Here is a 24,834-nt window from a genome sequence, read left to right on the forward strand (position 1 = left end):
GTGTGTCATAAGCCTCAACTGAAAGGTCCCATTCAATGGTGCCCTGTGCCACAAGCCCCATCATGATAGACCCCCTAATCTCACTGGTAGTAATGCAGCTGTCTGTGACTCTTACTTTTGGCTTAACCTGAAAATAGTGTTGCTGGATCTGTCAACATGTGAACATTGATTGTTCTCTACTATAGGGAACAATATATTGAACTATGAAATAAATCTGAAATCCACAGTGAACTCACATAAAACTGCAAAATGTCTGAAGCTATAACAGAGCACTAAACTGCATGATAGGGAGCGAACTCAAACACAGTTAATGAGCGTCACAGGTCCAACATTACCCAATTTAATCTCGAGTGCCACTAATTAGATATTTTCGGTCCAGAACATTTGTGAATGAAGTTAGGGGTGGGTGAGGTAGGAGATGGTAAATTAATGAATGAATTAATTACAAAAATGCACGAGTGGATCACCGCATTTACATTTACCTGTTTTTACTGCGAGGATAACATGTGAATATTGGAGGGTAATGGACAAGAAATGTAACGAAAACATTCAATGTATTGAAGACGACAAACCCGAGCAGTTGACGGAATAGTTTGCAAGCCCCCTCCTGCACCTTTAAGAATGGTTCCTCCCACGTGTTGCTCGTTTCTCATGCCACAGGTTGCCTACCTGTCTCACACGATTCTGCATAACACCACTGAGCGCGATCTGACACTGTCGGCAGGCTGCAAATATGGACGGAACAACGACTACCACTGGACCTTTCCAAGTCTAACTCCGCCCTTGTGAGGCTTGACATATTCACAAAGAAAACTCGAATTGCGTCTGAAGAGGAAAGAATAAAAACATTTCGCTTTAATTTTTCACAAGTTGTAAGACTTCTCAGAAGCTGACTATGCTTGACCCGTCCTCCAGTGAAGAATCCGGAGGTGAACTTCCACTAGAGGACGAACAACCTGTTAAAACTGAAAAACCCTCTAAAAAGCTCTCAAGGTCCGAAAAAACCACAGGAGCTTCGCGTACACAAAGCAAGAAACAGCCACCTCCATCTCCTGACGAGGACAAAAATGATCAGGAACGACTTCAGAAAGAAGAATCGGAGAGGAAGATCAAACTGCAGATTTACGTGTTTGTGCTCCGGTGCATAGCATATCCTTTTAATGCCAAACAACCAACGGACATGGCACGACGACAGCAAAAGGTGAGTAGACGTTTACTATTAAAGTACAAGATTTGTGCACCTGTTCCACTCCTCACATTTTCTCTTGGGAGCAGCTACCTCGCTTAAAACAACCGTGCAGAGCGACTGTGGGTTTGTCTTTGGCTTCTGCTCATAACACCACACACCAGTGTTTCAGCGCAACGTTGCCTTTGAATTCCTACAGCTGATGATTCGAGAAACCTAAGCCACCTTTTTTCAAGCACTTTGTTTTTTAAAGCATGAAAAGTGAACGTTACACTGAACGTTAACTGTATGCTTAATGTGTAAAGTTTGTAATGTAAACATGCCTATACGTATACAGTAGCGTTCTTTAGGAACTGACATTTTGCGACTAGCTATGTTGGACTTGGCCAGTGATTGTAAGCAATTTTACTAATCAAACACTATCGAGCTCTAATGACTTAAGGAAGGCGGGTGGGACCACGTTAACATGAATTTCTACTGCAAACGGTTAAAATAGTAACTTAATGTTGGAGTGAAATTAAGACAGACTTGTTGGCTACGTTTTCATTGCCTGCTTTATGGTCTATATATAATATAATAATCAATTTTTGCATGCTGTTTCTCTAGGGTATCTAGTAAATTTAGCTTAGGAGCCCTCTGGGGAAAAAAAGAGCCTTCAATCACGTTGTAACATGTCATATTGTATCTCAATGAAATTGCTTTCAAATTTCAGCGAAAGAAAATTATCAAATTACTTCCAAAGTTGTAAGATTTTAAATACATGAAACTACTTTACTAGTATCGAAGTATATTGGCAATCTTTATTACAACAAATTTAATTAATATGCATTATACTATTGGAAAATGAACGTTCTTCTTCCAATGACATGACACTTTTTTTTTTTTTTTTTTTTTTTTTTATACTTGTAAGCCATTTTGACTTTAATTTTGAACTTCAACAATTGGGCTAGATGGTATTTGTCGTTTGAATTTGAAAATGTAATCCTTTATAGGTCGAAAAGGCATCCTTTGGGTATATGAAATCTAGTCATACTGAGAAAGGAGATTGTAATTGTAATCTTTAGTTATTAATCAGTTTCCATGCCAGGTGAAGCTGTGTCTGTTATGGTGTGAGGTAAATGGTGTTTTGTTGATGTAGCTGCATTTCTAAAGAGGTGAGCAATCCAAATTGGCTTTGCTACGTTTACAGGTGGAACAACCCCCCCTTACAACAGCATTTGATCAACTCTGTGCAGGCTCTAGGCACCTTGGTTCATTCCTTGGTTCGTTCATAGTCTTTTGCATGATGGGTGCCTGTCCATATTATGGACATGAAATCCTAGCCCAGCATGGATGAGTTTTGAGAACCATTCACACTGGGTCTTTCTGCCATACCCCTCACCCAAGCTCACGAACAAGAGAACATAATTGTGAAAGGTTCAGGTGGTGCAGTTGGTCTCAGTCTGAATGCTCTCGTATGCTGGATGATATCAGGACCAGAGATGGAAAGACTGCTAAAGGTATATTTCCCTGAGGTTCATGGAGGATCCTAAGAAGTTTTAGCACCATGAGCAGTCTTCCTAGGCAGTCAGCCTATCTGAAACTATTAGAATGAAATCATCCAGGAATGGATTGCCCAAAGACTTAGTAACACTTGATGGGCATAACTGTTCATCTAATTATATCCCAGAACATGAAAGACTTATCATGACATTTCTCCAAGTGACTGTGTCTTAATCTTTTGGTCCTGCATCAAGCCTAAAGTCTACATGTTGTAAATTGAGAATTGTCCTCAAAGTGATTTGGTGGGCATTCCTGGTTTGATTTGAGATGTCACTTTCAGACGTTTGTTGCACCAGATGATGATTCTACTTCAGTGAGTGCTATTGTCCAAGTAGAGCATTATAATAGCATGAATTCAACATCAAATCACTTGGTAAACATAGAAAAAAAATTCAAAACAAACCAGATACATTATTTTCTAGATCATCTACCTATACTGATTTTCAGCTGTCTACATGCAGCTAGAATTCCAGCTTGTTCCTCCTTTTAGCCGTGGGTCTCTTTATTTATTTATTTATTTATTTTATTTTATTTTTAAAAAGCCATTTAAAAGGAAGGTTTACAATGCAAGATAATTTCAGGTTTTAACACAATTCATTTACTACCAAAGCAGCTGTACCACACTTTCAGTTTATAAAATGTTGGTAAAAAAAAAAACTTTGCTCGCCACATCTTATAAAACGTAATTTCATTTCCATCCTCAAATGGCAAACTGTTCTCGAGCTATTAGCAACCATGAAGCATAGTTTTATGCACTCTTCCTGAATTGCAAAGTTACAGCTGTCCACTCTTAAATTCCTTGGTTGTGATTGGTCCATAGAGTTTTCTTTGAATGACAGTATTTCACACCTCTGCCTGGCTTGGTGTCTGTGGGAAAGAGGGGGAGCAGGTTGGGAGCTGTCGAGTAATGTCAAAAGTAACTAGTTGATGCCTTTGAAGTGATTGGCAGCTGTTCTAACCAAAGGTTCTCTCAGAACTAGGGTTGCAACGGTATGAGATTTTCACGGTTATCACGGTATCACAGTTTGTTACATATATTATTAAGATACACTGACCCTTAAAGAAATTACAACAAAATGTTTTTTTTTTTTTTTTTTTTTTTTTTTTTTTGTTCAATGAATTATTTATTGTAGAAACATGGAACTATTGTATACAAAATGTCTCCTTTAAAGAAAATATGCTGTACATGTGTTTATCTAATTTTGCAGTATTTATATAAACATAAATCATGGATTTCAGTACAATTATTTAAGTTTAAATTATTTAATATCTGATAAACTGAGCCTGGGTCAGTGTCTGATCAACAACTGTTGTAAACGTCCGTTTTACTGTCAAGTTGGAATACTGCAGAATGAGAGGATTTATTTCTGACAATCCTCACAATTTCTATTTTAAGGCTTTGACACAGAGTCTGGTTTTAACATATGAAAAACAGGCACGTCAGAATTTGAAAATAAACGCATGTAAATTTAATGGCGTCTTTCACATCCAGTGAAAGCAAGGACCTTAAGTTAGGTTTATACTTTCACGAGTGACACCTCGCGCAAACCTCCACGAACGGCGGAAGCGTTCATACTTGGCCCATCACATTCTTTGCAGTGTTGTCCGAAACGATATGTGGTAGTATAAAGAAACACCCCTCAGCAACGGGAAGGAACATTTACCTGACGAATTTTAATGTTGCTTTGTGTTTCAGGTTTGAAAAGTGCTGGAATTTAGGCTAAAGTACTTGAAAATGCTTGAAATTGTAACTACTTCATTTCACAACAAATATCTGTCTGACTGAACAGTTCTCTTGTGTTACGTTAACAAATACGAGCCTCTTGTAATTCCAGGACGAAACATGAGAGAACGTGAAGACGTTAAGATTGGGCGTTTTTGAAAATAAACAACCAGTAAATAATGTGATTAAAAAAGTGAATTATTTCGAATCATTATGAGAATATGTATAAATATTTAACTTAATTAAGTTTAATATGCTGGGAAATATTGAAATGGACCTTGAAAGTGACGTACAAATGCTTGAATTCCACCTAGTAAAGGTGTATGAACCCTGCAAACATGACTTTGTTCACTGCGCTGAGGCGTGACGCGCGCAAAGTTACAAAATTTGAGAGGTGCACGACCTCGCGAATCGACAGCGCGCGAGGCCCGCCATTGTCGTTTTCACCGCTGATTTTAGTTTAGCCTTTTTTTTTGTTAAAAAATTTAAGTCTTATGCACTTTCTGCCATTCTCAACGCTGTGTGCTGAGTAGCTGAACTGGAGCGGAGTTGCGCATGCGCGGGTCAGTTTCTCCGCTGGCTTGCCTTTTACCGGTAATAAGCAAACGCACGTGGTATGATAACCGTGCATTTTAATACCGTGGTATACCGTGAAACCGGTTAACGCTGCAACCCTACTCGGAACTGGAAAAAATGAACAATGACCTTTCTGGTTTTTCTGTAAGATGTCCAGTGTTTTGTTTTGGCAAAATATTGTTGCATGCTCTCTGTTTAGTGACCAAAATCTTTTCGCGCATTTGCCTGGTACACCTAGTGGACAAAACTGTGTAGCTTCTGAATACATTAATGTATACACTCACTGGCCACTTTATTAGGGACACCTTGCTGTACCGGATTGGACCCCTTTTTGCCTTCAGAACCATCTTAATCAGTTGATTCAAGGCAGGATGGATCCATGCTGTCATGTTGTTGACGCCAATTTCTGACCTTCCCATCCGAATGTCGCAGCAGAAATCGACTCATCAGACCAGGCAACATTTTTTGAATCTTCTATTGTTCAGTTTTGGTGAGCCTGTCTAAATTGTATCCTCAGTTTCCTTTTCTTAGCTGACGGGAGTGGCACCCAGTGTGGTCTGCTGCTGCTGTAGCCCATCCGCCTCAAGGTTCAACATGTTGTGCATTCAGAAATGCTCTTCATGCTTCGGTTGTAACGTCTGGTTTATTTCACTTACTGTAGCCATTCTATCAGCTCAAAACTGTCTGGCCATTCTCCTCTGACCTCTGGCATCAACAAGGCATTTGCGCCCACAGAACTGCCGCTCACTGGATATTTTATCTTTTTCTGACCATTCTCTGTAAACCCTAGAGATGGTTGCGTGTGAAAATCCCAGTATATCAGCAGTCTCTGAAATACTCGGACCAGCCCATCTGGCACCAACAATCATGCCACGTTCAAAGTCGTTTAAATCTGCTTTCTTCTCCATTTTGATGCTCTGTTCGAACTGCAGCAGATTGTCTTGGCCATGCCTACATGCCTAAATGCATTGAGTTGCTTCCATTGGCCAATTCAACATTTGCATTAATAAGCAGTTGGACAGGTGTACCTAATAAAGTGGCTGCTGAGTGTATGCTCAAAATTGTTTACTTTTTCAGACAAGACCATGGTGCATTAGAAAATGTAGAGCATGACTAATTACTCATCTCCACCATCGAGGCACATAAACCCCCAAAATACAAGGCGTTGTCTTTTGTACTTACTATGGTACAGTCTAGTCCAAAAACAATGATGGAAAAAAATATGAACTGTGTAATTGGGTATGTGAACAATCTAAAGCCTAAAGCTAATATCGCAATAAAAGGAAAGGGATCTCAAACTTCTTGGTAATTTTTTTTATAATTCTTAGCTTCTACAGTGTATATTGGAGATATTTTATATTCCAGTGGTCTCATCACTTGGAGGAAGTACTGGCCTGAACACACAATACAATCCAATGAAACCTTTCAAGTAGCCAAATCTAAAATCAGGGCCAAAATCATCCAGAAGGTCCTAAGGCAGGGGTACTCAAATAGACGCATTTGGGCGTCTGCTACCTGTTTGTTGTTGCCATAAAGGCAATCCCCGGCATCGTCTTGAGATCGCGATGCGCGATTTCAAAATAAGAGCGGATAGCACGATTAAAAAAAAAAAAAATTCCTAAAAAAAAAAAAAAACACTTTTCAAAACGGCTCGCGGGCCAGAAATAGATAGCCTTTCTGGCCCGCTATTTGAGTATGGGGGTCCTAAGGGAACGTTTTGTGTAAATTTTACTTTTATGCACCTGGTAACCATACTTCCAAATATTACATTTGCATTAAGGAACACCACTATTTTTAGTAAATCACAAGGGTATATAACCCTCAGCATCGCTTGGGAGGTGACTAAAGCGTATAACATTGCATGTAGAACTGATCTCTTAAGGGCACATTTTGCCCCTTAGCCTTGCACATTCTTGGTATTCCTTAGTATGTGTGATTCATACTGACACATGCATGTGCGTTTAGTTCTGGTTTTATATTTGCAAACGTTTACCACATACAGTGGGCTGATGCTACTGCCTTTAGTTTAAAAAAATTTCTTACTGAGCAAACTGGCACAGAATACAACACCTTTCTGGAAATGTAAGCTTTGCTTCAGGCAACAACTAGTGATGAGTCATCTGTCTATTGCATCTTTTATTATTTTTTCCCCCGCAAAAACTTGGCATCAATGGAAAAGACTTGTAGGAATATATAATATTTACGCCATCTAATTATATAAAAGTAAAGCTCCTAGTTGTCATTTAGCCTTTGTACCAATGAAAGCATTTTTCGTTGGCATTGGACTTTTCTACAAAACTCATGCACGCAAATGAGATTTCCATTAGGTACTTTCCAAATATAAAATGTAGATTTCTGGTAATGTCCTTTTACAGAAATTCTAGACATTGGTACCCTTTAAAGCCAACACCTTTTGGCTTTCAGTATGACAAATAGTCAAATGTTTTATTTATTTTTTGCTTACTCTGAATTTTCTTCCAGAAAGTCTGTAATATACTGTACCACTTTCCAGATATAGTGTTGAGCATCTTTTAATGTTTTCCCTCTCGCAATGAAGTGGTTTGGGATGGCTATGTAGCAACATACCTGATAAAGAAATTGCTTACCAGCAATTATCCCTGATGGGTCATTGATTTAGTTGTTGAAGCCCTAGTTTCAAGATGCAATATTTAATACCTTTCTGTCCACAGAGCTTCATATATGTACCTGTGTGTGTAGATATGCACTATATGGCCAAAAGTATTCGTTCACCCAAATTATCTCTCATATATATTGCTCCTAAATATTCCAGACAGCTGTATTATATGAAAACGGAAGCAACATGACCGCAACTCCGCCACAAAGTGGTAGGCCACGTAAACTGACAGTCAGGGGTCAGCAGATACTGAAGAGGTCGCCAAGTTTCTGCAGAGTCCATCACTACAGACATCCAAACTTCATGTGGCCTCCAGCAGCTGCATCCAAGCCATACATCACCAGGTGAAATGCTAAGTGTTTGATGCAGTGGTGTAAAGCCACTGGACTCTAGAGCAGTGGAGGTGCATTTTATAGAGTGACAAATCATGCTTCTCTATCTGGCAATCTGATGGACTAGTCTGGGTTTGGTGGTTGCCAGGAGAACGGTACTTGTCTGACAGCATTGAGCCAAGTGTAATGTTTGGTGGAGGGGGGGATTATGGTGTGGGGTTGTTTTTCAGGAGCTGGGCTTGGCTCCTTAGTTCCAAGGAAAGGAAATCCCAATGCTTCAGCATACCAAGACATTTTGGACAATTCCATACTCCCAAATTTGTGGAAACAGTTTGGAGCTGGCCCCTTCTTCCATCAGGACTGACTGCACCAGTGCACAAAGCAAGGTCCATAAAGACATGGATGGCAGAGTCTGGTGTGGATGAACTTGACTGGCTTGACTGAGTCCTAACCTCCACCCGATAAAACACCTTTGGGATGAATTATAGCGGAGACTGAAAGCCAAGCCGCCTTGTCCAACATCGGTGTGTGACCTCACAAATGCGCTTCTGGAAGAATGGTCAAAAATCCCCATAAATACGCTCCACACACTTGTGGACAGCCTTCCCAGAAGAGTTGAAGCTGTTCTAGCTGCAAAGGGTGAACCAGTGTCATATTGAACCCTATGGATTAGTAATGGGATGTCAAGGAAGGTCAGCAAATACTTTTGGCAATATAGTGTACATGTGTATATATTGTTCTATAGGCAAATGGCTATTGCAAAGTAATGGATTTACCACTTCAGAGTAGTGTGAAGCAGAGCAGACTACTTGAGCAGAGAACACACCAGCTAGTACTTCACCAGAGACAATAAAGTTAAGGAATTTTCTCTTTTATAATGCTTTATACTGTTTATACTGCTTCTGCTTAATGGAAGTTAATTTTCTCACAATTGGAGCCACAATATTGTTTAACATGGGCTTTTTGTAATAAGTTTGTCAGTTTTAAATATAATGCATGGCCTGACGTGTTTAGCAATACAATGGCATTTTAACATTTTGCTTGGATAATTCATATTGGGTAGCCTATGTTTCATTTGGTAGCAACTTGTATCTTGTTTAGTTTGTTGAAAATGTATTGAAATTCTCCACATGCCCCCACAGTCTTTGTACTTTAAGGTCTAAACCTATGAGTTATGTGTAGTATAGCACATTTTTATTCTTAAACCATAATGAAATGTTTAACGGAATTGCAATGCTAATTAAGTTTTAGGCATTCATAGTTAATACATGACTTGGACCCTGGAGAAGCAAGAAGCCCAATGTATACTTCAGTCTCCTTGTTCACATGTTTAAATCTGAATAGACAAACCGATATAAGATTTGATGCAAATGTTTCATTGAAAGGTTAACTGTACTCAATTCAGAAATGTGTAATCATAAACTTTGACAACTTTCAGGAAAAACATGAGTTGAGTTTTTCACATTGCAGCAGCTGCCTGCTCTATGGAGAAGATGTTTGTTCTGAGTGCAGAGTGCCACTGACCTCTCTAGAGTAATTAAAGACAGTAGGCAGCAGTACGCCACTGCAGCATTATATAGGATCCTCTCTGTTATAGGATCCTCTGTTGCGGAATACTTTATCTTCAGTTATGACAAGTCAGTGACCGTGGACTCTTCCTTTTAGAAACATGCACTGCTTGTGTTGTCAAAAATTGTTAAATGCTGCCATACATGGTGAATGTGCATTCATACCCACTTAACTAACTGGGTGGATATAGTAGTGGTAGTTATAAATGGGATCTTGCCAATTGTATTTTTGTAAGAATGTGTAGTGACTAATGAATGTGTAGTGACTGCCAATATAGTGACTGTGCTAAAACTTTTGGTGGTCATTTTAAGGCACTGCTTTTTTTATGGCAAGCACATTCTGACAGTGATGGGAACCTGCATACAACCAGACTTTTCACATTCTTGGATATTGCATTTATGAATGACTTGGCAAGAGCCTTTCTACCCCACACTTCAGAGAATCTGTGAAAGCACTGTTCAGCAGCAGTGAATCGGGGAATAGTGCCAAGTATATGTACTAAAATGTCATGTGGCTTGTCAGAAAATAATACATTTTTGGTGCCGTGAAAAACGAGTCATTGTTTTCAAAACATTTTGGTTTGATTTGTTGGATGGGTGGCGTTAAGTGGATATGTAAATGCAGCTGAATGGGTATTGCTTTCAGCTGGACTGTCTGCTGAGTAAGTGAATGCAAATATAAATATATGGGCCTCCTGGGAGACTACTCTTTGTTTATGAGCCAGGGCAGCTTTACGTAAGTGCCAGCTCTGGTGTTCTCAATGCATCGTTTTCCTTATTGCCATCCAGTGAGTGGGTTGACTAAGGCAGTCTGAAACGCACTCTGATTCTGTTCCCCTCTTCTGCTGTCATTTCCTTTCTATTTTAATGTATTATTCTCTTTTTTGGGGGGAGGGGGGTTAACAACTCCCAACACATTCTCTCTCATGTACCTATAATTCTAGCTGACAGTGACGGCCTGGGAATCACACTGAAGGATTTCCCACACCTCCTTCCACATATGTCTAATCTGTTGGCTCCAGAATCTTGGCTTTATTTCATAATCGGCTTTGTATTTGTTTATATAAATAGAATTTCCTCCTTTCCAGCACTATTGACATTTTAACTCCAAGCAGTGGAGACTGGCAAATCTCTCACCAGGAGCAGAGTCCCAAACTTTCACATCTGCCTCCCTTCTTACTTTCATTCTTCACGAGATGCATGTCTCTTGGAAGCTTGGCTCCCTGGTATGTATACGTACGTACACACTGTTGGTGAGGTGGTGTGGCTCAGAGGGTTTTGCCCCTCTTGATGACATTCTTCTCTAAGCATCCCTTTTTAGGTTGCCATGTATAGTCACAAACAGGAACTCTGCTGAAAGGAAGTAGCTCTTCTGCTTGGCCTTCTCCAGTGAGGAATTAAGAGGACAAGAGTGGCAACAGAGGAAACGGTGGTCTAGATTAAAGTTCATCATAAAGCCCAAACTGCATAATTTTCTACTTGCCACTTACTACTTACCGGTATAGCCAATGAACCAATAAGCCAAGCTTCGGGGGGTGGGGGCAACCTTGGCTCTACGCGGCTGTCTGTTGTGTGATGGCAATTTGTTTGTTTGCCTTGTTGACAGATTGGATGTCCATGCATCACCCTCCAGTCCCGCCCTCCTGTGGTTTGTCTAACGAGTAGTTCCAGTCAATGAAGCCTATTTATAATTGTCCTCGCAGGCTCATCAAGCCCTCCATGTGCTTAGGTGACCGATCAGGCTTAGTTGTGGCCTGTAGAGCTTGCCTGCATTCAATTGGAATTACTAAATCTGGCGGTAGCTTTTGAGTTTTGCATTGTTTTTGGGGTTTTTTTTTGTTTGTTTTTTGCGCATTTACAGTAACGTTACCTGGTCATAGTGCCACCATACACCTTTCCTCATTCATAAATGTAGATTGCCGCAATATTTTTACTGTCAGCATGTGATGTTTTTTACATATTTTGCATATGTTAGTGAGTCATAAAAGAGTATTGTTCCGCCACCTGAACCCACCTGAACCGGTCTGAAGGTAAATGTGGAACAGGTGATGTTTTCTCCATCAATGATTGGTCACGCAGGCAAGTGATCAAAACGCTTCTGCACATGCACCTATTTAGCTAATTGACATTTATTTGATGGGCACATTTTGGACTGTTTGGAGAGAACATGATGGCAAACTTTGCAGTTGCATAAATTTGCAGTTACTGGTTTTTGGCATACCACTGGTCTCGACGGATTGGTCAGTGATCTGTTTCTTGGTGTGGGTCCTTTTTTCTTGCGTTTACCTGTGGTAAAGCCTATACAATTAAACAAGCAAGTTGATATCAGCATGCTAAATTATCATGCTGGTACATCTTGCACATTTTGCATGGCATAGTGTACTTGTGGTCAAGTATAAAACTGATGAATAATCTGTACTGGCAAAAAACAATTCAGCAGCAGTTTCCTTAAGCACTTCACAGTTCTATTCATTGTTTTGTGGGAATCCACAAATTGTGCAGGATTGAGCTAATAATTTAATGTGTTATGTTGAAAACATTTAAATCTGGAAAAAGGTACAAATTACATGGTTCAGGTACATGACTGTGGTGTACAAATTAACATTAGGTCATCTCTATCTCTACATAGGAAGCTTAAAGTAAAAATCTGATCACACTTGTTCCTCCAAAATGAAATGAGTCATCTCATCAGCTCAATTTTTCACATCACTGGAAAATGCATCCAGTATTGAACTGGTTAAAGTGGGCTTACCTATTTTGTTGTAAAAATGCATGCATTAAAATACAACTTGCTTGATGGAAGGGTGGATGGATACAATAATGGATTGATGGATGGAAGGAATTAACTTTATTGATTCCAAAGGAAATTGCCTAAATAAAGCAGGATAAAGACTTGACTAACAGACTTAAGAACACATTTAGTGAAGACTAAGGGGGTACAAGTCTTCCTATAAGCATATTTTACTTATTTAGGCATCTAATGGTATTGAATATCCATGAACACATTGCACCAAGTGATGAGGTAGTTTGATAAGTGTTGTAAACATGATTCAGCCGCAGGGTGCAGAGTCATGTACAAAAATGATCATTACAATTTAGCTTGATGTTGTTGTTTGATAGAGCGAAGTGGAGTTCAGACAGTAGCAGGTCAATGTCATCTCTGCAGTAGTGAGACTCGATGTAGAGTCTTGTAGCAGCGGGTAAGAATGATCGCACATGGCGCTCCACACGGTGCAGCTGTAAGTGCCACTAAATGTGCTTCCTTCTCTCCAGTGCAATATGCAGGCAGTGTGAGGTGTTGCCCACGATGGCTAGTAGATTGTTCGGTGGTGTTTGCTCCGAGTCCAGCTTTACTCCTACCACTCGGCCAGCCGTCCGAATAAGCTTGCTAGAGTAAGTGTGTCCAGAGCACTCTTGTTGTTGTTGCATCAGCACACATCATAGAATATTGTACTTCCTACAACAGGCTGGTAAAATATCCAAAGGAGATTTGTGCAACAACCTCTGCTTCCTTAAGCCTGGTTTATACTTTCGCGAGCGACCGTAGCGCGCGACTCCGCCCACCTCGCGCGACCCTGCGCGAGCGGTGTAGGCGTTTATACTTTCGCGAACGTCACGAGCGTCGCTGCAGTGTTCTCCGAAACGATAGGTGGCGATAGGTGGCAGTGGAGAATAAAAAACCCCTGCAAAACCGGGGAAAGAACATTTTACCTGACCAGAGACCGTATATATACACATCAGGCATCAAACGTAAATATGGCTTTGCAGTGTTGTCCGAAACGATACGTTAACAAATACGAGCCTCTTGTAATTCTAGGGCGAAACATGAGAGAACGTGAAGACGTTAAGATTGGGCGTTTTGAAAATAAACAACCATTAAATAATGTGATAAAAAAAGCGAATTATTTCGATTCATTTCGAGTATATGTATAAATATTTAACTTAATTAAGTTTAACGTGCTGGGAAATATTGAAATGGACCTTTAAAGTGACGTACAAGTGCTTTAATTCCACCTTGTATAGGTGTATGAACCCGGCAAACATGACTTTGTCCATCGCGCTGAAGCGCGGCGCGCGCGCGAAGTTACAAAATTCGAGAGGTGCGCGAGGCCCTCGCGCACGGGCGGAGCCACAGCGATTACGTCATTTTCGCCGCGCGGACCCTCGCGCCGCTCGCGGCGCGTCGAGTATAAACCAGGCTTTAGGAAGTAAAGGCGGCTTTGACCTTTTCTTGTGCGCAATGTGTTGCATCTCTAATCCAGATTATTGCCAAAGTGCTCACCGATATGTTCAAGTCCCTATAAGCTCCACATCTCCTCCATTGATGATGACTGACGGCAAGTTTGGACTTTGTAAAATTCAGCACCATCTCTTTGGACTTGCATCGTACTGATGTTTGCTGATTTGGTTTAAGCAGAACCACCTGCAGTTAGTCCTTCATCAGCTTCCTGTATTTCTCTGCCTGTCCATCTGATACTTCCCTTGATTGTGTCATCAGAACATTTGCAGAAGACATGACTGTGTTGTACCTGAAGACATAGTAGAGATTAGAGAGGAATGGGACAAGTAGTCCCCAACTCTGCAGGAATGTGCCCCAGACAAGGAGCAGTGCACTCTCATAATGAGCTTGCCTGGTCAGATAGTCCATAATCCAAGAGGTGACTGATTCATCCACCTGCTTCGGCCAAAGCTTCTCATCTGGCAGCACAGGCTGAATGCACTGGACAAATTGAACATGATTCTCACAGTGCTGCCGTGTGTGTGTGTGTGTGTGTGTGTGTGTGTGTGTTATAGGTTTCACTCTCCTCATTCTCAAAAGGTCCGTTTCCCTCTGTAGCTGGAGATTCCTTCATTGTCTAGAGCTCCCAACACATTACGTTTATCCCATTTTCACTGCCAGTATTCTCAAAATGACTTTGGACACGGTTGTTTTGCAACCGGCTTGAGTTTTTTTTAGTCAATATGAGAAAATGGCAACAGACATTAAGAATTCTGTGTAAGGTCATTAGTCAGCTTCCCCCTGGTGAACAGCATTTGAATGTGTGCTCTCGCTTGCTTGTGTGCGCCCATGCACATGCTTTAACTGTTTATTGAATCAACTCAGCGGCTGGTTTGGTAGATCCTTTTGTGTGAAATTGAGAATGACTATTAGTCTCTGAGTGCAAGCTGAAGAACGATGCAGTGCTTTTTGGGTGTTTTTTTTTTTTTTTTTTTAAATTTGGGGGGGGGGGGGGGGGGGGGTTGCGTGTAATTGTCAACATGTCTATTATATGAAGTAAGTGCTAATGTTGGTAGGTATATATAAATGCAGGGCGGGTTGGGAACCTGGGCCAAATTCATAAAACCTACTTAGTGATTTTTATCTGATGACAGTAAATGGTGCAGTGGTAGCATTTCCTTGTTCATAAAACTGGCACATTTTACCATTTGTATGATGCCGAATGGCTTCATTTTGTCCTTATTTGCATTTTCCGTTAGCAATTCCTGACGGAGCACTGTGCCACAAAAAATACCCCCTGAACCTGTGATAAATGGTCCAGTAAATTCTGGTCACACATGGAAGTCATCAACAATTTATTCACAATGCATGTTTTTTGGTCTGTTTTGGAGTGAGCGTGATTGTGAAGTTTGACACTGCAGTATGGGTACGTCAATAGAGAGGTGACGGGATCTCTGATTAAAATAAAAATTCCATAAGAAATGCAAGTTGTTGGAGGAGAAACTAATAAACAAATACAGACTGAGGAGAAATAAAGTTGTGCTGCATCGTCATGATTTAGAAGAATTGAAGTTATCAATTTAACTGTGCCAACAGTTCCAGTTTTGGTCAAAGTCACAAGTGTTGCATTTTTATGTAACTGGCAGTTTTCAGTACATTGCTGATCTCACGCCTGTCTCATGGCATGGATCTTTTAAATATGTATGAACTCGCATGAGGTGACACCGATGTGTTAATTATTGCAGTATAGCCTTATGAATAGGAATTAAAAACAGGGTTGCACATTTTGTGGCATAGTTTGTGTATTGAGTTTTATGAATCTAGCTCATGGTGCACCGTTCACTCTCTGCATGCAGAAATGTGATCACAGTAGCACATTTGTGATGGAGAGAGAAACTTGCTTAGAATTAAAATGCTAATCTAGCTGCCCATCTTAAACTGGTCTTGCTCCTTAAGTCCAAATGCTAGTCTCCTTCAGGTTGTTTAGTCTGGATGATTCAGCTTCTCAGTGCATGAATTAAATGCATTTTGTTACTGATTTTCATATGTTCAGAAAGAATGCTTTTAGACTAGGCTTTGCTTGGCAGGGCTAATATCGCTGCTCAAACTAATGCCCCCCTCACATGTGGAGCTCAATAGTACAATCTGCAAACATGAGCAGGTATGTTCTTGATGGAATAAGGTGCGTTTGTGTTTGGGTTCATTGAGCAAGCAGGTTTGTGTGTTCATCAATTTGGATACTGTCCAGAGTTTGTCCCACTAAGCTTCCTGTGCCAAATACACCACTGTTAACCACACACACAGGTGTAACATCTAATCACTATGTAAGTAGTACTAGTAAGCTACTGCCAAGTTCTGTTAAACTAATAGTTTAATTAAATGTAATTCTGTACCACCAATACTGATGCACTGGTTTTTATAAAAAATAACGCAGCATAATTTGAATTACTGTAGAGTGCATTACTATACTGTACAATTAACAGCAACATTAAGTAAATGATACAGGTATCTGCTGTGTTATATATGCAAGTCCAAACAGTTTCTATACATATAAATTGTATGTGTATAAATACAAGAATGAAAATTTGAAATGGTCTAAATAACATTTTTATGTTCCTATAACTGTTAAAGACCCAGTAAATTTTATAGGTGCGACCCTAAATTGCTCCTAGCTAATTTTAGCTTCATATGCAACTTTCTCATTTCACTTATTTTTGCACTTGCTGTATTCCTGCTCTGCATTTCTAATGGTTGTCTAGCCTTCCAGCAAAGATGTATAGATATTTCCACCATCTACATACATACTTTGTAAATTGGTTTTCCCACTGACGACCAGACCTTCAGTCAGTGCTAATTGTTTAAGAGGGATATTTTGACTCTTATTGACTGAGTGTTGCACAGCAGAATGAACAGAGTAACAAGAACGGGCGTCTTCCAGTGGCTGAACATCATTCTATCCATCATTCTATCTTGAACACTAAATGCCTTAAAACTCTAAAACTCTTGAAAGTATCCACATTATACATCATCCAAAAAGGACACATGTGGAAACAGAAAATGGCTAAAAGAGGACCTTCTGAGGGGGCTGGATGGAGAGAAATTGCCCATAAAGCAATTGCTTATCTCCGTGCCAATGAACACAGCTCGGCAAGCTTCCTACACACACATACGTGCGCACACGTACACACATGCTCCGCTGTGTGAGAGTCTTCAATTCAAATCACACTGGAAGCAATGATGCATCACTGTTGGCACCTGTTGCTTTTCAAGCTCTCTTGAACTTTCATTTGTAACTTCATGTTGTGTAAAGCACTTGTTGAAAGATTGTTTGGTACTGAATTCCATTCCGGTGTCCTTTACTGTGGCAAAACCAATTTCTAGTCCACTAGATTTAGTTGTTTTTGGAATATGTCCTATGGAATATTATCCTTTTATTTGTTTTGGCCATGGAGGAACTTCAATCAAAAAAGCAGTCTTTTTTTATCCCTTTTTAAAATAATTAAACATGGTAGTGTGGTCCTTTTATTGCACCAATGGATGCGAGCATGCACCGTTTATCTTCAGAGAGCAGACAGGAGCTCCAGGCTGACTGTCATGACGGACCTTCAGGCCACTGAAGTACTCCTCACTCTGCCCACTTCTGATCCACACATTTTTCACTCTGTGTTTACAGTTAATCTTGGAGGTGCTGTAATTGCAAAGAAATATAAAATGTCAGAGCTGTAGGAGGCGGAAGCATAGTATGCTGTTAGTGTTGACTCTTGTTCAGCGAGCTATAACTGAATTGTTTTGTGGTGTTGTCGAACATGGTTTAGATTAAGGTAGAAAACTGTCTATGCAGTGAAATTTAAAATATTTGCATTAATTATAAAGGAGACACTATCTGCCCATGTCATCCATGTCCTTTTGTTATGGAAAAGACTGGCAAGCATATTGAGACATGTCATGTTCTCAATCGGTCAGTGTTATTTTTGTCTTTTCTTGGTTATCCATATTGTCAGCCCGTCACATACTATTTTCATATAGGCATGTCTTGAGGCACAGATACTATTTCTATCCTTTGATTGTCCCTGCTAGGAGTTTTATCACACTTCATTTACTGTGTCCATCAGCCTGTGCTTAATTGTCACTGCTTAAATATCCTCCTTTTTGAAATGGGATTCTAGAGATTTTTCTTTTCAACAAACTTTTTTTTTCATTTTGTCTTATTCCTTGGTTATATGTTGTTCTGACTGGTTCTTCTTTCTCCATTTTTTTTTCTCTTTATTCACCTTTAATCCAGAGCAACCCCGAGAACACAATGAAAGGAAATGTCTGAAAAAGCACAAGACAGGAGTTTCCTTCCTCCTTCTGATCTCTAGCACACAATACTACAGTGTTGTTGAGAAAATGAAGTTGCCAACACCATATAATTCTCCATGTCCAAATGGATTACCACCCAATTGAATCTTCCAAATTTGATTCAAGATGTTTAATCTTTAACAAATTGATAAACATCTTTGCATAAGTAATAAAACACGAGTTATGCTCGTATGTTGCTTTGTTCTTAATGGTCTCTGCTCCTTTATTTTGTCCTGGAGCACATCTTTTTCTCAGTTGTTTGTGGTGTTGGTAAGTCTTAGGTGTTGATGAGGTAAGAGTACGAACTAGGATTCTTTTACACGGAGTGTGAGGAGATTATTAATACTTGTCATATTGGCAAGCTTCTGTTTGCTCTACAGGGATGGTTGGAAATGTTTGATTACTGGGTGGAATGTGTGTTTTAAGAACTGGGAGAACAGTAGCAGACGTTACATGCTGTCTCTTGGCTCTTGTTCGGGGCTGCTCTTTAGACCCACTGCAAACATGTAGTTAATGGAACAGGTATAAATCTTAGTTTAGCATATATAATGTATTTTTTTTTTTTATTCACTACATGTCACGTTTACTGTTACAGTTGATGTGTTTATGCACATTATTTAACATGTTACTGACCCTTTATAGTGTTTCATAAAACCTATGTGCAAGTGTTTTAAGAACAGCATGAAGCAGGCCTTTGGATTGTTCGTTAATGGTGCATTCTGGAATGTGCTGAGCAGGGGATTGTGGGGGAGTCTTTGCTCCTTTTAAGCATAGCAAGAAATCTGCAGAGGGAGAGCAGGAGAGAATGAGGCAAAGAAAGTGGGAGAGAAGAAGAAGAAAAAGAAGAGGAGGAGAGGGAGAGATTTCACAGGGAACGTGTGGGGGAGGAGAGAGCCATGACATCAGCCATCACAGTTGCAGTCGCAACCAATTAATGAAGTGGTGCTTCCTGCATGTGGCAGTAAAATATGTGCATATAGCTTAATTTGGAAAAAGGTCATGTTGAATGTTGGTGCATTTAAATTTTGGAGATGACCTTAATTCCACGCTGGAGCATCTGCTAAGTGCAGTGCACCTCTTGCGCTGCTAGGGTCCTGTGAACATTTTTACTACAATGGTAATGGAACATGTATCAAAATGTTTAGGAAAAGAAAGAATGATGGAAGAGTCTAAAAGGGGGTGGGAGTGAAATGTTTGCTCTTCAGGGCATGCAGTGTATGCTTCCCTCTGGCAGGCTGCTCTCTGCGTTCCTTAATTGCTGTGGTCACCAACACCATCATTAGGAAAACAATGTTAATAGAGGATGTATTGTGAAGACTTTGATGGAAATTTGATGCACATAATGTGAAATCCAAACACACAATCCAAATACGCTGATATAATAAACACTGGTTTGGTAGTGTGGACCTCTGGTTCTTATGCAAATGACGCTTGCACACAAGGACAAATCACAGATGCCACAGTGGCGCTTGTTGGCCAATTGCAACGGCTCACTCTGCAATTTTCTCTGTACTTTTTTTTTTAACTCCCTACAAGAAAGTAACTGGTCTCACTTTGTAATAACCCAATTATTTCAGTAATGCTGGAAAGCCCACCAGTGGAAGAAATCCTGCATAAAATGGCAGCTCGTGTGGTGACGGTACAAGTGCTGGTTACAGGAATATCAAGAGATGGCATTGTTTGGGCAGCAGCGGTGCAGCCGTGCTCCAAGGTGCACACTGGTAAAAAGCAGCGGTGGCATCTTTAATGTGCTGCGACTGCCTGTCTGCTCCTCAGAAACCTCAGTCTTTCCATGCGGTAGGTGATGTTGCCATGACAATATGGAGGATTGTCATGCTTAGGGAGTGGCAAAGCAAAACGCCATGAATGGTAGAAGTCGTCAGAAAAAAGAACCTTGGTGTCGAACAGCCAGAGTGCCAAGACTGAAAGCTGTAGTTTTTTTTTTTTACGGAGACGGTCTCTATAGGCACTGCATTCTGTCTGAAATATGATGGAATCTATTAATAAAGATGTAGGTTATATTAACGTGAAACCTCATACTGTGAGATTCTTGACTTGATGTATTCCTTTGTAGAAGTATATTGGATTACAAATTAACCAGAATATACTTTTTTTTTTCTGAGAGTCTGCAAAACCTGATGCATTATTGGCACATGATAGTAAGTTGTTTGGTAAAGATTCAGCAAAAATTAAACAAAGATGAAGGAAGCAGCTGCAAAATGGCCTGCTACTGACTTGAAAACAACAGCAAGCCATGTTATGTCCTATGAAAGTGTTTGTATATAGTGTTTGCTGTCTGTTCTGTGCAAAAAACAATTAAAGAAATTAAGATGCTGTGGATTCTACTTTATGAAATGGTAGAAGTGTCTATTTTTAAGGCTTAATTATTGCAATAGGATAGTGGTGCACACTGATATGAAGATTCATTTTATTGTATTTGTAGCAACAACTTTCAACTCTGTATAGTTACTTTCCCCATACAGTGAGACCACCCCAGGATGGATTTCCATAAAATACTTGGGCCTGTATGACCCACCTGAATTTTAATATCTCTGATCAATCTGATCTTATGAAAGTTTCTCACTGGTTTGGCAATAATCCAGGCTCTTTGAATTGAATGCTCAAAGCCAGAATGTGAAGGATACAGTTGTCATTTCATAAGCACAGGAGATGGGGCTCGATGTAAGGACGCGTCATCCCTTTATGTTGAAGGTAAAACATAGTTGCCAATTCACAATATAGTGAAGTATTTGGTTCAGCTAGGTTGGACAATGTCTGATTTCTACAGCGGAATATCATGATGGGCCACTTAAACCTGATCAGACATTGTTTGAAGTCCTGTCTTTACATTAAATAGTAATCTTTATAATAATCTTTATTTGTATAGGACCTTTCATACATACATGCAACTCAAAGTGCTTTACATAATAAATAAAAAGAAACATTAAAAGGAAGCAAAAATAAGACAAAAAGAAAATGTTAAAATTAAAGATAAAAAAGAACATTTTTGTTACCAAACATGAGTTACCAAATTGTTTCCTCCGTTTATTAGGATACATTTATTTAAATTTGTTCATGCAGGAAAAAAATGTCCATTTCCATTACCACAAATCTTTCAGTATTGGAGATGTGCATTCTACAAAACAAACAAATAATATAAAGCATGTTTAGCCTCCTTAATATTGACAATATAAAATCTAAAAGAAACTAACTGAATTTAATTGATATTTCTAAATCTGATATTTTTTAATACAATTGATATATTTAAGTAGTCAAATCATAAACATTCATCAGTTCTATATCTCTGATTGATCTGTGGGTGAGATGTATTTTTATACATTTTATCTGATACAGGCAAGTTGCACTTCACTGTCAGGCATTGTGATGGTGGATCAGTATGTTTCATTTAGCCCAACCAAGTTCAGTATGTGCATCGACTGTAGATCAGATTCAGACATGCATGATGTACATTTTGTGGTATGACATAAGCACCTTTTTAAATTAACCATCCTCCCTTTTTATTTATATGTAAGGTATGGTATAGCGCAGCTGTCTGCATCCTACTTGAAAACCCTGTGTATTCCAGGTCGTTGAGGTCCTTGTATCAGCTACTCTCGTCTGTGCTAGTGTCTCTGCTTAAGCTCAAAAGTGATCATACCTTTTGCTACAGTAGCTCTGACATATTGAAACCGTTTACCCGTGGACATTAGGTTTGCACCTTCTACTGTAGCAATCAAATCAAGGTTGAAAACTTGTCTTTTCCTGCTCGCAGTTGGAATAATCAGTGTTTGAGTGCCATCAATAACTACCTTGGAGAAACCAGTAGTTCTTTAAAAAGCCATTTGGGTTGTACAGATGGTGTTCGGAGATCTTGGGTAAAGTTAAAACACTTAACAGACTCACTAACGTCATGAGACTAGTGGTACACTGAACACTAGAGATGGCAAAATTATGCAATTTCTGTACCAATCTGATGTACAAATATGCATTTGAATTTCACCTGATTTATCAATACCGATCCAATATTTTTCCATTCCAAACAACTGGTTCAGGAGCGTGGGGACTTATTTTGGATGGTATGCATCATGTGTGCTATGTTTACAGAAATTATGTATAGATATAACTGCTACACTTTTGATCAGTTATTCTTTCTCCTGCCCAGAATGTCCTTTACTTCAGTCAAACTGGAAGTTTTAATTTAAGAGTTAATTTTTATTTATTTATATATATATATATATATATTATATATAAATAATCAGGACAAACATACGGGGGGGAGGGGGAGCTTATTTTAATGAAGGGCAGATAACTTGTTCCCCACAATCAGTTACGATAATCACATGCAAGTGCTTGGATTTTAATATATCATACTGCGTGTATGAAAATCTAAACTCTACAGTCGTCCATAATCTCTGCTCAAACGAACCTAGCCATCACCATCACGTACAATGCGCTGCTGCAAGCATTGCTGTGCTGTTCTCTGACTGGATTTTGGATGATATCGGAGCTGGTTCCTTAAATCTCTGCAGTGATATCTGATACAATATGTTTGTCCTGATATTGAATCAGTCCTGATGCATGGCATCGCATCAGTGCCATCTCGATTGAATACTGCCAGTTGCATAAACATGTCATGCATTTTTAACTTTCATCCAGACAGGAGCTGCTCTGAACCGTTGACACAAGCTGTTTTTCTAAATTCTGGCAGAGCATCAAAAGTGCATCTATGTTCACTTTATATCTGACTATAGCTGCTTCCTCTGTAGTATATAAATGTGTGTAACCTGGCTGTTCTGGCATCGTTCAAATGAGGCGATGCTGAGACTCCGCCCCCTTTATTCTGATCACATGTAAACATAAAGGCATCATTGCCGCATCAACTGTGTGTGTGATGGGCTTGGCTCCTAGTTTTGTTAAAAGTAAAAATATTTTACTTTTAATCAAGTTGCAGTATTATACACTTGGCCCAATATAAGTTACATAAATAAGTAGCCTTACTTCAGTGTTCACAAGTTTTAAATGTTAATCTTTAAAATGGGCCTAACAAATTGATAACGTTTTAAAGTGAAACATAAAGAACCAGAAAACCTTATTGATTTTAACCAATAGTTAAAAAATCACATCAACCATTAAGGGCATTGCAAAAAATGGTCTGCCCTAACATTGTAAATGGCATTGCTGTAGTCACCACTGGCGCACCGTGCATTTCACACCGAGGTCTTCAGTAATGTTCCGTCTAAAACAATCTAAACCTCAGAAACCAATTTATGGTTATAAAAACCATCTTGATATACAGAAATACAGTATTGACATTGCATTGCAGATAACACCTGTAGACTTTAATGAATAAATTCCTTATTATCTAGCTATTATTTGGGACTGCATCGGCTACCTCAGTAAGAGGTAATGGCTAATGGACAAATTTTAGGTCTTCTCTTAGAAAACTCGTACTTGTGACCTTCCAAAACAAAACCCATTATACAGGGAATATGCAACAGTTGGGCAGGTTCAGGTGGATGTTAGGTTTTTTCCATTTGTAAAAATGTGGATTACTGATCCACAAAATACATAAATAAAAACCAATTACTGTGGTACTATTTGTTGTTTATCATGTTGTATCTGGTGATTTGAATTTTTCCCATTCGTGGCAAATACTTGGTGTGTAAGAAGATTCAGTGAGGAAATGAACCTTTAGGTTTCCTAATAATGTTTTATTATTAATAGAAGAATGCAGAAACTGATTCCACTAGAAACCCAGGGAGGTGGAACATGGTAGCATGAGGGCTGAGAGAGCCACAGACTGAGAGCAGGCAGACAACAAAGTACAAGGCCACTGGAGTGAATGGCACATGTGAGAGCTGAACAACTGAATGCTGGTTGCTGCCGTCCTATCCCAGCGCGCCACTGCATCTCCTAATGACTGCTGCTGTCTGTAGGCCATATTGGAGCTGTTCAGCAGACGCGCTCGAATCCTGCATGAGCTAAACAAGACAACAGCTAAAACTATCTGAGAATTGTTACTAAGCCTCTGTTTATACAAATGGACTATGCATATATAATTTTGTATGAAACTGGTGATCTGATGTTGAGCAAAGACCTAATTATAAAGCAAAGTTTGTCTTTCTAGCGCAAAATTATTGTTGACTGGATTGATCTTTTTGAGGCTTTTTTTTCCTTTTTTGAACTAATGATCTACTGAAACTGAATGCCAGCTTTCTAACTTCATTTATTATGGTTTGAGCTGAAAGGGCATGTAAATGTTTGGATTCTATAGTCTGACACGGCTCTTCCATAGTGCCCCTGGCTCTTTACCTCACACCCACATTTTCTGTAAACATTTAAACCCTGGGGAAAGTTTTCTATATTGTGTTGTGGTACTTTTGAATGAGTCATTAGCTTATAGTTATGATTTTTATGTTGAGAAAGGAAAAATAGAAAAAAAAAACGGAGCCAGAAGTGGTCTTTTTGGCTGTAAAAAGCAGGCTGGTATCTTGTTTGAGACTAACTGTGCGCCCTGCTGCTGAAAGAGGAAGAAATGAGCAGCTCGTGAAGAGTAACTGCAGCGGGCACCTAACTGGCATGCACCACACTAAACCATGTGGAGATCAGTCTGCACAGTACTGAGTTAGAGGCTAAAGATCTGCTGGTGCTAAAATCTCTCATGGGGACATTCTAAAGGTTATTGTGGAAAGTCTTACCATTATTTTAATCT

The 24,834-nt window shown here is 39.5% G+C and overlaps 1 protein-coding gene across 6 annotated transcripts in view; it reads left to right on the forward strand.

Annotated features, from left to right (window-relative positions):
* Positions 1 to 599: 599 nt before the first annotated feature.
* Positions 600 to 24,834, forward strand: part of cadps2 (Ca++-dependent secretion activator 2) — a 118,040-nt gene continuing 93,805 nt past the window's right edge. Inside the window, exon 1 of one of the 6 annotated variants that reach the window (XM_077007307.1) lies at positions 600 to 1,201. In XM_077007307.1, the coding sequence (XP_076863422.1) occupies positions 896 to 1,201 (306 nt within the window). In that variant the 5' untranslated portion in view covers positions 600 to 895. The remainder of the gene's footprint in view (positions 1,202 to 24,834) is intronic. The other 5 variants (XM_077007306.1, XM_077007310.1, XM_077007312.1 and 2 more) reach the window with 5 other exon arrangements.

The sequence above is a fragment of the Brachyhypopomus gauderio genome, chromosome 5 (genome assembly GCF_052324685.1).
Source record: "Brachyhypopomus gauderio isolate BG-103 chromosome 5, BGAUD_0.2, whole genome shotgun sequence".
Taxonomy (NCBI): Eukaryota; Metazoa; Chordata; class Actinopteri; order Gymnotiformes; family Hypopomidae; genus Brachyhypopomus; species Brachyhypopomus gauderio.